The sequence below is a fragment of the Oryzias melastigma genome, linkage group LG20, assembly GCF_002922805.2.
Source record: "Oryzias melastigma strain HK-1 linkage group LG20, ASM292280v2, whole genome shotgun sequence".
NCBI lineage: Eukaryota > Metazoa > Chordata > Actinopteri > Beloniformes > Adrianichthyidae > Oryzias > Oryzias melastigma.
In genome coordinates this window covers 13,765,960-13,779,123 of record NC_050531.1, presented here as the reverse complement: position 1 = coordinate 13,779,123, position 13,164 = coordinate 13,765,960, and the positions used below count along the sequence as shown (strand labels likewise).

At 35.8% G+C, this 13,164-nt stretch overlaps 1 protein-coding gene and 1 long non-coding RNA gene across 6 annotated transcripts in view; one reads left to right on the top strand and one right to left on the bottom strand.

The window, feature by feature from the left end:
* Positions 1-13,164, top strand: part of ctnnd2a (catenin (cadherin-associated protein), delta 2a) — a 301,632-nt gene that overhangs the window by 53,723 nt on the left and 234,745 nt on the right. For all 5 annotated transcript variants that reach the window (XM_036217369.1, XM_024279704.2, XM_024279706.2 and 2 more), the window contains exon 2: positions 8,734-8,864. In XM_036217369.1, the coding sequence (XP_036073262.1) occupies positions 8,736-8,864 (129 nt within the window). In that variant the 5' untranslated portion in view covers positions 8,734-8,735. The remainder of the gene's footprint in view (positions 1-8,733; positions 8,865-13,164) is intronic.
* Positions 8,756-11,668, bottom strand: LOC112151061. The gene is made up of 3 exons (XR_002920063.2): positions 11,589-11,668; positions 10,491-10,635; positions 8,756-8,850 (listed from the first exon to the last, which is right to left on the bottom strand). It is a non-coding gene; the product is annotated as an uncharacterized LOC112151061 (long non-coding RNA).

Here is a 13,164-nt window from a genome sequence, read left to right as displayed (position 1 = left end):
TTTTATGTTTCGGTTGCCATTAAGCCATACATTTGTAAAATGTAGTTTTTAAATATTTACAATAACTGAATTGCAACAGTGATATATTTTTTTGAGCATGAAATAAATTGAATATTTTCTAGTTTAGATGGGAGTAAATATCAGTTCCTTTCAAAATAAAATACACCTCGTGTCAAAGAAGAGCAGGAGATTTACAGGGTTAAAAATGTAAGAAAGCCAAGTCAAAAATGGTGTCTTTTATCCTTATCACTTTGGTGCATCGTCGTTCTTTTTCTTTTTTTGCTATTGAATCTGAACACTGGTTAATAAAAGCAAAACACTTCACATGTAAATGCATTTATATTTCTTAAGAATTTTGCTTCTGAACAGTAACTAGACACTATTGTGCAGCATAATATAGTAAGTAAGTAACTAACCTTTATTTTTAAGGCACTTTTCACAGACAATGTCACAAATCACTTTCCAGAGTAACACAAGAACATTATAATAATAAAAAAAAAATCAACAAATAAGTAAATAAAACAGAGTAAAAGATAATTTAGTTAAAAGCTTAGTATAGTATTTGCATTTTTCCCCCTAATGATCAGCAGCTCTGACCGTTATATGACATGTTTAAATTTATAGGAAGTTCAAAATCATACAAGGCCTCTTGATCTTAGGGTAGTAAAACAGACATGTTATTTTACTAATTTAAGATCATCGCAGTTTAAAAAAATCAAATAATAAATTACAAAACTTAAATAATCTATTAGTAAAAAGCAAGTTGTAGACCCCTGGTTTACAGAATTTAAAAGGAAAACTTCTCCGTTGAAAACTGACAGTATTTTTTTGGCTTATTTGCAGAAAACAACAATTTCCTACTACCATAGAGCATTCCATTCATTTACATTACAGTTAAAGGGATTATAACTGGAATACAAACTTAAAACTGTCACTTTTTTTTCATTTGAGTCTTTTGTTTAAATGTTTACATCTCGTTTTTCCTAGAAACTCCGCTAAAATCTGGGATTGCTTCGATTCTGCCAAAAAAAACAAAAGGCTTTGTCTGCATTTCCCATCTCTTATCGAGGGCTTAGCCAACCGAAATGTCAAACCATCAGTCCTCCTAAATTTAAGCCGCGCACTGTTCTAATCAGTCCGAATGCACTTCAATGAAATGCATCCCCAGAGCTACAAAAGCCCCATTTAAGCCCAGGTTCTTGTAACACTGAACCCCGTAGGAAGTAACACATCTATGCAGCAGCAGCTTAGCCGTGCCTGCTGACAGAAAGCCCGCGAAGAGCATTGGGCTTGAGTAATGTGACATTTGATGGTAAATCTGTTGGCACTGGGATTATCTCTGCAGTCGCCAATAAACAGGGTTCTAACTTTGCTATTCTCTGAGCACCAAGACTTCTAATCACAGGGTTTGTCCCCGTCATCAGTGGGATTTGTTATTTTTCCTCTGTGTGTGCGAGTTCCTGCCAATGTGTTGTTTATTTATTTATTTATTTATTCCGCTCTTCATCTGTCCTAAAGGATACCATTTGAATTCAGACAGATCTGCCTTTCGCACGCTAAAAGTAATTATGCACGCTTTTAATAACGTTATCGGGTTTCTGAATAATTAAAATGCTGAATCTCGTGTGAACGGGCTTAATTTGCCAAAACAGTTGTGACTCAAAAACAGATTTCATTTTTTGGGTGCCAGAACCAGAGCTCTGGTATTATTCAGGCTGGTTTACCGGCACCGCTAATTTAAATGAAAGGAGCATTAATGCTATTAGTCACACCTGTGATTTTCCTGTCACGAGGCACAAAGGGCCATTGTGCTTATTTGGAATTATAATAGCTTTCAGACAGGACTGGGAAGGGTGGCTAATAACAAGTAAACTGCTACAATACATCTATGAAAGCCACATATAAGGGAAATGAAGGCGACTCTTCAATTTGCTCTGGTACTTGAAGGCAAACAACTGCAGGAGTCTATGAGGAGAGGGATTTGATTTTTATTTATTTATTTACCCCCCCTCTTGCTCACTGACTTGGCATTCACATTCAAAAGATATGCGGCAGTCAGCCAGCCCGTCTATTATGGTCTTTGTAGGGGTTTCCAGTTGCTCAGGAGCCAAACTCTGGTGACTCATCTTCACTTAGGAGGGGAGATACTAGACTCAGAAGTGGTGTTTGTCAGTGAGAGTGAAAATTACCATCTGCAGGCCATTTCACTAGCATCTTTTATTTACCAACACCACCCTGTCTAGCCGGCTGTCTGTCTGCCGTCTAGCTCGCTGGCTGATAAAACTGACTGGATGTTTGTTACAGACTTTAAAGTGCGGACTTGCTTCACGTCAGTAGCTCAAACACTCTATAACTTGTCAACTTTTGGAAAAATAGTTGCTCCTAAAGTAAAAACTGCACAAAAGACATATAAAATGTCTTAAAAGTGGGATTTTCTTTTAAATTAAGACATGACATTTATGTAAATTTGTTAAAAAGTTGTTTTTTTTTTCAATTTGTCAAGTTTTCCCTTTTTGAGGCTATATCATTTAAGAGTTGCAAACCATTTTTTTTGTCTCTAATTCTCTTTTTGCATCACCATCTTTAAGGGTTATAATGAATGAATGAAATAGTTTATTTCAAACAATCAGGTAATTTTACATAAAATAGACATTACATAATCAATCACATCCAAATAAACATTTCAGCCATTGGATAACTAGACATCAAAAAGTAGATTAAAAGGGAGTGGGAGGAGGTGAATTTATATAATCCCACTCTGGCTCAACCATACCATTTTCTTTATAGGTTCAGGACTTATGATTAAATATTTATACCCTATAATGATATATGCTGGTATTTTATAAGGAGTGATAGGAAATACACTTAGTGGCCACTTAATTAGGCACGCCTGTCCAATGCTCTCTAATCAGCCAATCACATGGCAGCAACTCAATGTAGACATGGTCAATAGAATCTAATGCGGTTTAAACCGAGCATCAAAATGGGACAGAAAGGTGACTTAAGTGATTTTGACTGTGGCACGGGTGTTGGTGCCAGACGGACTGGTCTGAGTATTTCAGAAAATGCTGATCTACAGGGATTTTCACCTTCAACCATTTCTAGGGTTTACAGAGAATGGTCAGAAAAAGAGAAAATATCCAGTGAGCTGCAGTTCTGCGGAAGGAAATGCCTTGTTGATGCCAGAGGTCAGAAAACAATGGCCAGACTGGTTCCAGCTGATAGAAAAGAAACAGTAACTCAAATACTGAAACATTAACAACACGTCCAACCTTGATGCAGATGGGCGGCAGAAGACCACACTGGGTGCTGCTGAGGCTACAATTCACACAGGCTCAATAAAATTGGACAATAGAAGATTAGAAAAACAACGTTTGGTCTGATGAGTCTTCATTTCTGCTGCAACATTCAGATGGTTGAGTCAGAATTTGGCGTCAACAACATGAAAGCATAGATCCATCCTGCTTTGCATCAATGGTTAAGGCTGGTGGTATAGTGGTGTGGGAGATATTGTCTTGGCACACTTTGGGCCCCTTAGTACCAGTTGATCACTTAGTCACAATGTCACAGTCTATCTGAGAATTGTTGCTGACCATGTCCATCCCTTTATGACCACAGTGTGCCATCTTCTGATGCCACTTCCTGAAGGATAAGACACCATGTCATAAATCTGGAATCATCACAGACAAATCTGCAGCAACTGAGTGATGATACCATGTCAAAATGGACCAAAATCTCTGAGGAGCATTTCCAGTACCTTGTTGAATCTATCCCATCAAGGATTACAGCAATTCGGAAGGCAAAAGAGGTCCAACCTGGTACTAGCAAGGTATACCAAATAAAGTAGCCGGTCAGTGTACATGTTCATGGATAATAAGTGTTTGCTGATTACTTAAAACGGTGTTTTTTGCAGCCTTTTTATACCTTTTTTTTATTATTATGAACCGACTAGTACCATTTTATGGCACTGTCAATCTGTCCTAATTTATTTCAGTTTTGACATGAAGCCAGGGCTCACCCAACTGTAATGGTGTAGTTCAACAGCTACTATGTCATTTTTAGCCAGGATGACAGTTTGTGTGTCTGTTTATCTGATACCAGGCCAAAGGCAGTGAGTTCAGAGACATGTAAACATCATTTGTGCAACGTCAATTTACATAAAACAACAAAACTGATCCAAAAGGGTGATTCTAAATGGAAATGCATTTTTATTTTGTGCAGCATTAAACTGAAATGCAAAATTTTCATATAAATGAAAATCATAAATTATCGTTTAGGCCAGGGGTCTGCAACTCCAGAGCCAGTTGCTCTTTTATCACTCTATTGTGGCTCTTCGGCTTTTAAGAAAATTGACTTGAATAAATATTGGTTTAGTAGTTTTGGCTTAGCTTTAGTTAATTATGTTTCGTCATTTATGTTTAGATTTATTTTTATATCAGATTACTGAGAAAATGATGGTAAAAAATCTACTGTCAGAGTGATTTATAATTAGAATAAGCTTAAAGTGCATATTCTTATTTTCTGCTGCATATCAGTTGCTGCTTAGAGGCAAACGTCTTGAAGTATAAAAATGCATGTACATGTATAGATTTAAAAGAAAATTGGATTCTACACCAATGTTGTCATTTTTGTAATCAATATCAAAAGGAGAAAAAGGTTGGAGGCTTACTAAAGTCATAATGATTGAAAATATCATGGTTGAGTTTGCTTTCTTGCAGTTATAATTCAATAAATATGCTGCATTTATTGACACAAGGTGTATTTTATTTTGAGAAGAAATAATTTGTAAAAAGAAGTAAAAATTATTATGCAGTAGGGAAAAAAGTAGATGAGAGAGGTCTGTAATTTTCATGCATCAACTATAAGAGACAAAATAAGAAACAAAATCCAGAAAATCTGAATTTATTTGCAAGATATGGTGTAAAATAAGTATACTCAAAACTTAATTGTTTACTCTTTGTTGGCAATGACAGTAGTCAAATGTTTTCTGTAAGTCTTCACAAGGTTTTCACAAACTGTTACTGGTATTTTGACCCATTCCTCTATGCAGATCTCCTCTAGAGCAGTGATGTTTTGGGGCTGTTGCTTAGCAACACTGACTTTCAACTCTCTCCAAATATTTTCTATGAGGTTGAGATCTGAAGCCAGGCTAGGTCCCAAAGCATGATGTTTCCACCCCCATGCTTTACAGTAGATATGGCGTTTTACACAACTCTATTTTGGTTTCATCTAACCATAGGACATTCTCCCAATCGTCTTCTAGATCATCCAAACGTTCTCTAGCAAACCTTAGACGGAACATGAACTGGGGCCCGTTTCAAGAAGCAGGTTTTGTTGGAACTCTGAGTTCGTGAACTCCAAATTCGGCAAAACTCTGAGTTTTCGGTTTCAGAAAGAGGGATAACTCAAACCCGGGAAAGTGGGCGAAACCAAGCCCGTTCCAAGAAGCGGGTTAGGATGAACTCAGAATCAATCACTATGGTAACTGAGTCTGTGAACGAAACCTGGTCGGTAGCAGGTTTTCTTCAGGAAACTTAGAGTTCTCTGAGGTCTCCGCCCCTTTTTAAAGTGAAAGATGTTCAAATATGAGTTCCTCATAAACATTTAGAGAACATTCACATTAGAGACGTCACGTTTTCACCACTCAGAAACCAAAATGACATGTTCATTCATAGAGGATCATGTAGAGAGGAGGCTGATTAATCCAGAGGAAATGTTATTTACGTCGGTAGAGGATTTGGAGGACACGAGTCGATTGACTGCAGTTTCCCAATTCATTTTTATTTCAGCAATATTTTAAATAGTTAGTTTTTCCAGGGACTCGCTATTAAAAAATACAGTTTTCTTTTTCTTATTTTAAACCCTTAACAATAGGAATCAAGGAATGTCAAACACCGTAGAAAGATGTCTACTTATCCACTGTCTGGACCTTGCATCAGACATTAGCTCAATTGACAGCAACGCTGCCTCCGACTGCGAAGGTAGCGAGTTTGACTCCTGGCTTCGGAAGATTATTTTTATGTTTAAAAAAATTCGGCGAATATTTTTTTAAGTCTTGAGAATTAAAATTAAATAAATACTTTTTTAACATATGCCAGGCAGCTACAGTTTCTTTTTAGCGTGCAGTGATATCTGTGTGTGTAGGTGGTGGTGGTGGTGGTGGTATGTGGGGGTGGGGGGGTTACGATCACGGAGATTACTTATTAGATTGGTAACAGATCAAAAACCACTCCTTACTCAACAAGAGACAAAATAACCTTCCTGACATTATTTATTCATTATTAGAAATGATTCAAATAACTGCAGATATTTTCTCTCTGTTCTACCGCTGCAGCTGTGTTGCTTTTCTTGCAGTAAATGTTCTCCTATAGTCGCATATGCTTGAAGGAACTTATCAATTTCCGTCGCCGGAAGTACGTAACTCAGATGTTTGTCCCCGTTGCCATGATGAATCATGCTGTCTTTGCTCCATTGATCAGGGCTTTTTATGGTCGCGACGCTCACACCTGATTCTGGTTCTGACAACTTCAAGTTGATTGAATCAAACATTTTCAGCTGTTCTGGAACCGAAAACCCTGAGTTTGAGAATTCTGAGTCCAGTGACTCAAAGTTCAGGTTCGAACTCTGAATTTGTTGAACCTGCTTCTTGAAACGGGCCCCTGGCTTTATTTCTGGTCCTACAACAATTGCAGGTCAACAATTTGGTTTCTGGTGTCCTTAGACAGCTCTTTGGTCTTGGCCATTGTGAAATTTGGAGTGTGACTGTTTGAGGTTGTGAACAGGTGTCTTTCATATGGATAACGAGTTCAAACAGGTGCCATTAATACAGGTAATGAGTGGAGGACAGAGGATCCTCTCACAGAAGAGATTACAGGTCTGTGAGAGACAGAAATCATGCTTGTTTGTAGGCTAACAAATAATGAGGAGGTGGGACTTTTCTGCTCTCGATGGGTTTTTCTTCTGCCATAAGGCTCTTTTAGCATTTGAGGGCTGCAGTCCCCTGTGTTAGGCTAAAGGCAAAAAAAGAAAATGACTGAAAATCACCCACCTTTTATGGTATTGTAGTTTTTTTTTTTAACCTTCACTAAAGTTGTACTTTTTATTCATAAAAAAAGTGTTACAGAAAAACAAGTTAATATGTTGCAATTAAAAGGGTTATGCTAAAATTGTTTTTCACATTTTCAGCTTTTATTTTCTTAAGTCTAGTAAAGTCTGTAACTAAAAGGACTGTTTTTTAAAGAAACAGATTATCGTATTTCCAATTTTTTAGTTAAAAAAAAAAAAAAAAAAACTTCCATATTTTTATAACATTATTCAAGGCTGGATAATATTAAAAATATATCTCCAGACAAGGGTTTATGTTGCAAACTAATTACGATTGCCAACAGTCTTCTTCTTCTTCTTTGTCTGTGTTTTAGTATGAATATAGACGCCACCTTCAGTCTCCAAGCATAGAAGTAACGTTGAATACCTGTTTTGATCTGAATGACACATATAAAGGATTTGTTTCAGCTGTCAATTCAGCTTACTCCCTTTCAAAACAACTTCAAATTTGTGTAAGATCCTTTATGTTGATGTTATGCTGAAGACTACTATGTAATATTATGGTTATTTCCTTGTTTATTTCAAAATACTAGTGAAAAAGGTAAAAAGAAAACAGTCTGTTAGCAGGACACCAGGAAATTTTTTTATAAAGAAAACCTTCAAATTTAATATCAGCTATATATACAGTATCAATTTTAACTCTTATAAGAAAAATTGAATTTTCACAATTTACAGGAGTTTTTATGTGAAAATTGGGCTTCAGCTTGGTTGATTGGCAGGAAGCAATTACAGACTACCATGGTTTTAAAACATCACCATGTTTATTCCAGAAAACACTCAGTAGGTAAGTAATGAAGTTGGGAAATTTCATTTGTGCAACACCCTTCACAGATAAAATCACAAAGTGCTTCATGCGTTAAGTAAAAACAAAATCCACAAGAACAAACTAGAATCCTGAAATAAAAAAAAACAAGACCGATTTTGAGGTCTCTCAATCTTTGAGAATGTATTTTTTTCCAAAGACCGGGACGCAATGAGTAGAAAGACGGATTATAGAGTTTGAAACGATGTTCAAGATTAAAATCAAAAGTATCCTCTGGAATATATGAGAAAAAAAAACTCAAAAGAAAATGGTCATAGTTGGACATCTGTGACTGAACTGTAGCTAATGTTATAAAAACAAAACAAAAAAAACAGAACTGTGGAAATCAAGTTAGCAGTTGGCTAAAGAGAAGCAGCAATGGAGTTTTTTTAAGACAGTGGATATAGATAAATAATTATAATCAATGCACTTGTTCAGTAAGTTCAACAGAGTAGTAAAGATTGCTTTAATTTGTTGATGATGAATGGTTTTTCTGAGAGTTGGAGGACCGTGGGTGATGATGATCATTAACTCCACAGTAAATGAGCTCATGGTGATCACTGGACACTTTCATTATTCCATCAGCTGAAAGACTTGACCTATCCTGAATGGTGCCCACATTTCAACTTGGTGGTACTCTACAAAGAGGCAATCATGAAGCCAGCCACAAGTCCTTCATCTATTTTGTAGTGGTTCTTCTTTATATCTTGAAATCAAAGTGGAGTTGATTGGATAGTTGTGCAAAGAGCCATCTCTCTATTTTTATAAAGCTGAGAGCACTGATATTTTGTCTTTATGAATTTTGCACCTTTGTGTGTCTCTGCTAGCAATGCCGGTGCCTGACCAGCCAGCCGAGCAGGAGAAGGGGGCCATGGTTCCTCCTGTGATGCCTGGCTCCAATGGAGATAGATCTGAAGCGGAGACAACTTCCTCCATCCTCGCCTCTGTAAAAGAACAGGTAAATGTGTTTTTTTTAATAACTTTGATTGGATTTTTCTTCCTCCTGCCCTCCTCTTCTTGCTTCACAACCAAAAGAAGAGCTTGCCTCATGACCAGTCAAGGATCTGTCATTGTTTTTCACTAAATTTGCAGTTGGCCTCTTTAAGATGCTCACAGACTGACACAAGAAACTCTGGGTGCAAGTGACAGAAATGCTGGAGTGTTTTATGAAGACATACTTGAAAAGGCTATTTAGGTCAGCGTATCATGACTTTTGAGTCTTAGTTGGCCAATCCAGTGTAAGGAGTAGATGTTATTTTGGCTTCTGGTTTGAAGAAGGGGTGTGCCAAAATATCGATATTGTGATATATCGCGATATTTGATTGATTTTCAATGGTCTCATGAAGTATCAATCTTTTATTTTCATTTGAAGAGACTGTAAAATGTTGCTGTCATCATCCTTTGGAGAGACGTTTCTTTGGAGATAGATAGGGGGCGTGTCACGGGCACCAATGTGTCTGGAAGCTACTTGAATTATCTAATTTTTATTCTGTTGTTTACAAAAATTTTGCGTTAAGTATCAATCAATCAAGATACTTTATTAATCCCCTGGGGGGAAATTCATTAAAGTATTTGCACTGGTGTACATGTTTACTATTGTTAACACTGAATTTTACAGATAATTCAAATTCACTTTGTGTCAACGCTTGTCAAAGACATAATTTTACTGATTTAAGCAATTTTGCACAAAATTGTCTATTATTTTTGTACTATTTGTAGCAGAAAATAAGGCACAAGTTGTTTACTATTATTGTGTTCAAGCTGAAAAGTGAGTGGGGATATGTTATCCTAAAATGTGTTCTTCTATATATTGTGAGTTATTAGAGAGGATTTTACCAATTATCACAGTATCGTGATATCATTGATATTGTGCGCCATGCATCATGTATTGCATTGTATTGTGATTCCCAGCTCTAATTTGCAGGAAAACCACATTTTTTAATGAAAATAAAAGAGAAGTAATATGTGGAGGTTTGCAGCAAAAATGGTGTGAAAATGTATCATTTCTGGGACAAAATGCAAAGCATTTTATGCATTTTATGGCTCTCATGTAATTCTAATTTACAAAGATTAGAAGCAGAAGTTACAGTTTCAGTGTTATGCTAATGTTGCTTTGATTTGCTGGAGTATACTGCAGAGGGAAGCAGATATCCGCCGTGCGTGAACAAAAGGAAATGCACGATTGTTTTGAAACAGACATCTGGGAGCAGTTCAAACTTTATGAACTTACCTCAAAGCTCTAACTAGATAAGTTGCATTAAAAAAAAAATCTACCACAAATGAAATTCATAAGAGCTGTATTAGCTGTTTTCATGATGATTTCATATTTGTATCCTCAGAAAACCAGTCCTGCTGAGCACCCAGGAATTTGTGATTTGTTTGTTATGCCCTGCAGCTCTGTGAGAAGGAGATGTGTTTGATGATACCATGGTATAAGCTCCCACCACAAAACTTTACTTTATAAAACTTCATAGTCAAACTAAAGCCGAAGATCTCTAATCTGAGAAAAGTCGAACTTGTACATTTTATTTTGTTATTTATCTACATTGAATAGGACATTTGATGTAAACAGTATGTTTCTTACCTCTTGGAATAAAACATATCCAGGACGCGTGCTAACTGGAAAGCTTTCACAGTTGCTGTGGATAAACTCCAAACTTTGTGGTACATTGATGGTCCAAAGCAGCAACTCCATAGCAGTAGTTTGTCTAATCCTGGATTATTTAAATCTGAAAGAGAAGACATGAAAGCTGCCCTACTGTAACTTGAAAATGTGTGCAGTTTATAGAATTTGAATAAGTTACATAACTTCCCTCATAAAAGTACAGTTACGGGAGAAAATATGTGAACCTTTTTGAATTACTTGGTTTTATGCCAAAACTGGACACACGACTGTGTTCAATAAATAAACATGAAAACAAAAACTGGTGTGATTTAAGCAGGCAATGTTTTAGAATCAAATAAAAAAGAGAACACATCATGTGTCCATTTCGTACAGAATTTGATGTACTCCCAAAGGCTTTACATACTTAATCTTGCAAATGTAAGTCTTTTTTCCACACACCAATTAGCATCATACCACCCTCAATGTACAAGGGATGGAATACTCATGCTACTAGCTAATAATGAACCCTGTGAAGCCCACTATGTCAAATAATTGACTAAAATGTGGGGAATTAAGATTTTTTTTTAAAGGCTTTAAAGACATCCTGATGGAATCCACTAAAAACATTTTCCAATATAATTTCTATAAAGTAATATAGACGGTATCAATTATGATACTGAGTAATTTAGTTAGTTTTTGCTGACAAAAATACTAATTTATTAGGAGTGTTTGGGAAAAAACAGCTTATTTACCTGCTGTTTTAAATCCAATTCAGACATTTTTAATATGGTGTAACTATATTATTCAATTCAATTTTATTTATTTAGACCAATGTCACAAAAACAGTTGCCTCATTGGGGTTCATGACAGCAATTTTACAGCAGCAGAATGTCGGTCATAAAATATAAACAATAGTTAATTACTAAACTAAACGGACTAAATAAAATTGGTTATCCCTGCCCTTAGACCCTCCCAGAAAGGAAAAAAAAAAACAATTTATTATCATCAAAAAAGCATTTTTTTAAACAGAAAACAGCCATTTAAAGAAATGAACAAATATAAATAAGTTAATCTTACCAGAAAGTTTAGAAAATTAGCTAAACTTTGAGATTTCATGGAGGCAGCCATTTTGAAATGCGCAGGAATAGCACTTCTACTGCCCCTGGTGGAATGATGGTGAACTACAGGGAAGAATACATAAACCAAGTTGTAGACAATGGGTTTTTTTAATATCAGTTCGGATCATATCAATGAAATAGAGCTCTCAGAAATGTATGTATCAAATATGAAACAAATGGCAATATAAGATTAAGTTTAAATTTTCCTATTCTGGAGCAAAAATAAATACAATCAGCTAGCGATGTGAGCAAAAGAGGAGGGGAAAGTGTTTCAGCAGTTTTTGTTGCCCCATAAAAATAAATATTTCATTTTGTTTTTAATTAGTAGTTCTTTCAGGCATAAATTAAAAGACACAAATAATGCATGCTGCCCTTACTTTTCCGATTAAAAAAAAATATATATATTTCTAAATCTTACCAATAATTCAGTCTGTAGCATTCAACTTCCTCTGTAGTGCAAGCCTGCTTCATTTAAGTTAGCTCATCAGCACACACAATAAGCCAGAGATTTATCATTTTGTCTATCTACATTGACTCTGAAGACCTCCTTAATTTAACGCCACAAAATAGTCCACTTACCCTCGCAGAGTAAAGGCCAAGTGCTCACAGCAGTTTAAGTTCTTTTTCCATTACCAACGGCATTCGTTTCAGCTTTTTGCATGACCAAAAATGGCACTGAGTGCTTACACATTACTTGAATCACCGAGGCGTACCATGTTTATCCATGCACTAGATCAGATTTGAACCCACAATTTTTGTCTCCCTTCAGGAGAGTAAATGTAGCAGAATAAGCTTAAATAGAAATCCATCATAGAAATGCAGCTGTGGATGATGTCTTATTTGCCTTTGATGTTTGAAGTATCTGAAAACTTTTCCCCATGAGAGAAAAACGCTTTTGAAAATTTAAAATTAATATAGCCATCAGAAAGCAATGCGGTATGAGGGGTTTTATCTTATGGAGACACATGGGATATGAAGCCTGCTGTTCATGCTAAAATATACATACACACATATACACACACACATATATATATATATATATATATATATATATATATATATATATATATAATTTTTTTTTTGTTCCCATCAGAGGGTCTGCCTCTCACATGCTGCAAGAGGTCACACACAGCTCAGCCAGTTATTCCATCCTTAAAATACTAGTTTACAGTAATTTTTACTTTTTATCTACAATTTTATTTATTTTTTTTACTATACAGTAATTTTCTGAAATAAATGAGAATGTTATACCTTAATTCTGCCCTCAATCATAGTCATTTGTCCGTATTCTTTGGTCAAACTTACACTTTCCCTGAGTAAATGTCTTCCGATTCAGTTGGCCTGGACTGACAGGTTTATCTTTTCCTTTTAATTGTTTTATTTGGCACTGATTTAGCACCTGCATTGACCTGCAAACTCTAAAAAAACATGAAGCAGGTTTTCCCGAACATTGGGCCAAAGACTGCTAATGCTCTATTGGCCACTTGGTAGCTTAGTCATACATAACTTAGATTTTTACTTTTCATCTGATTCTG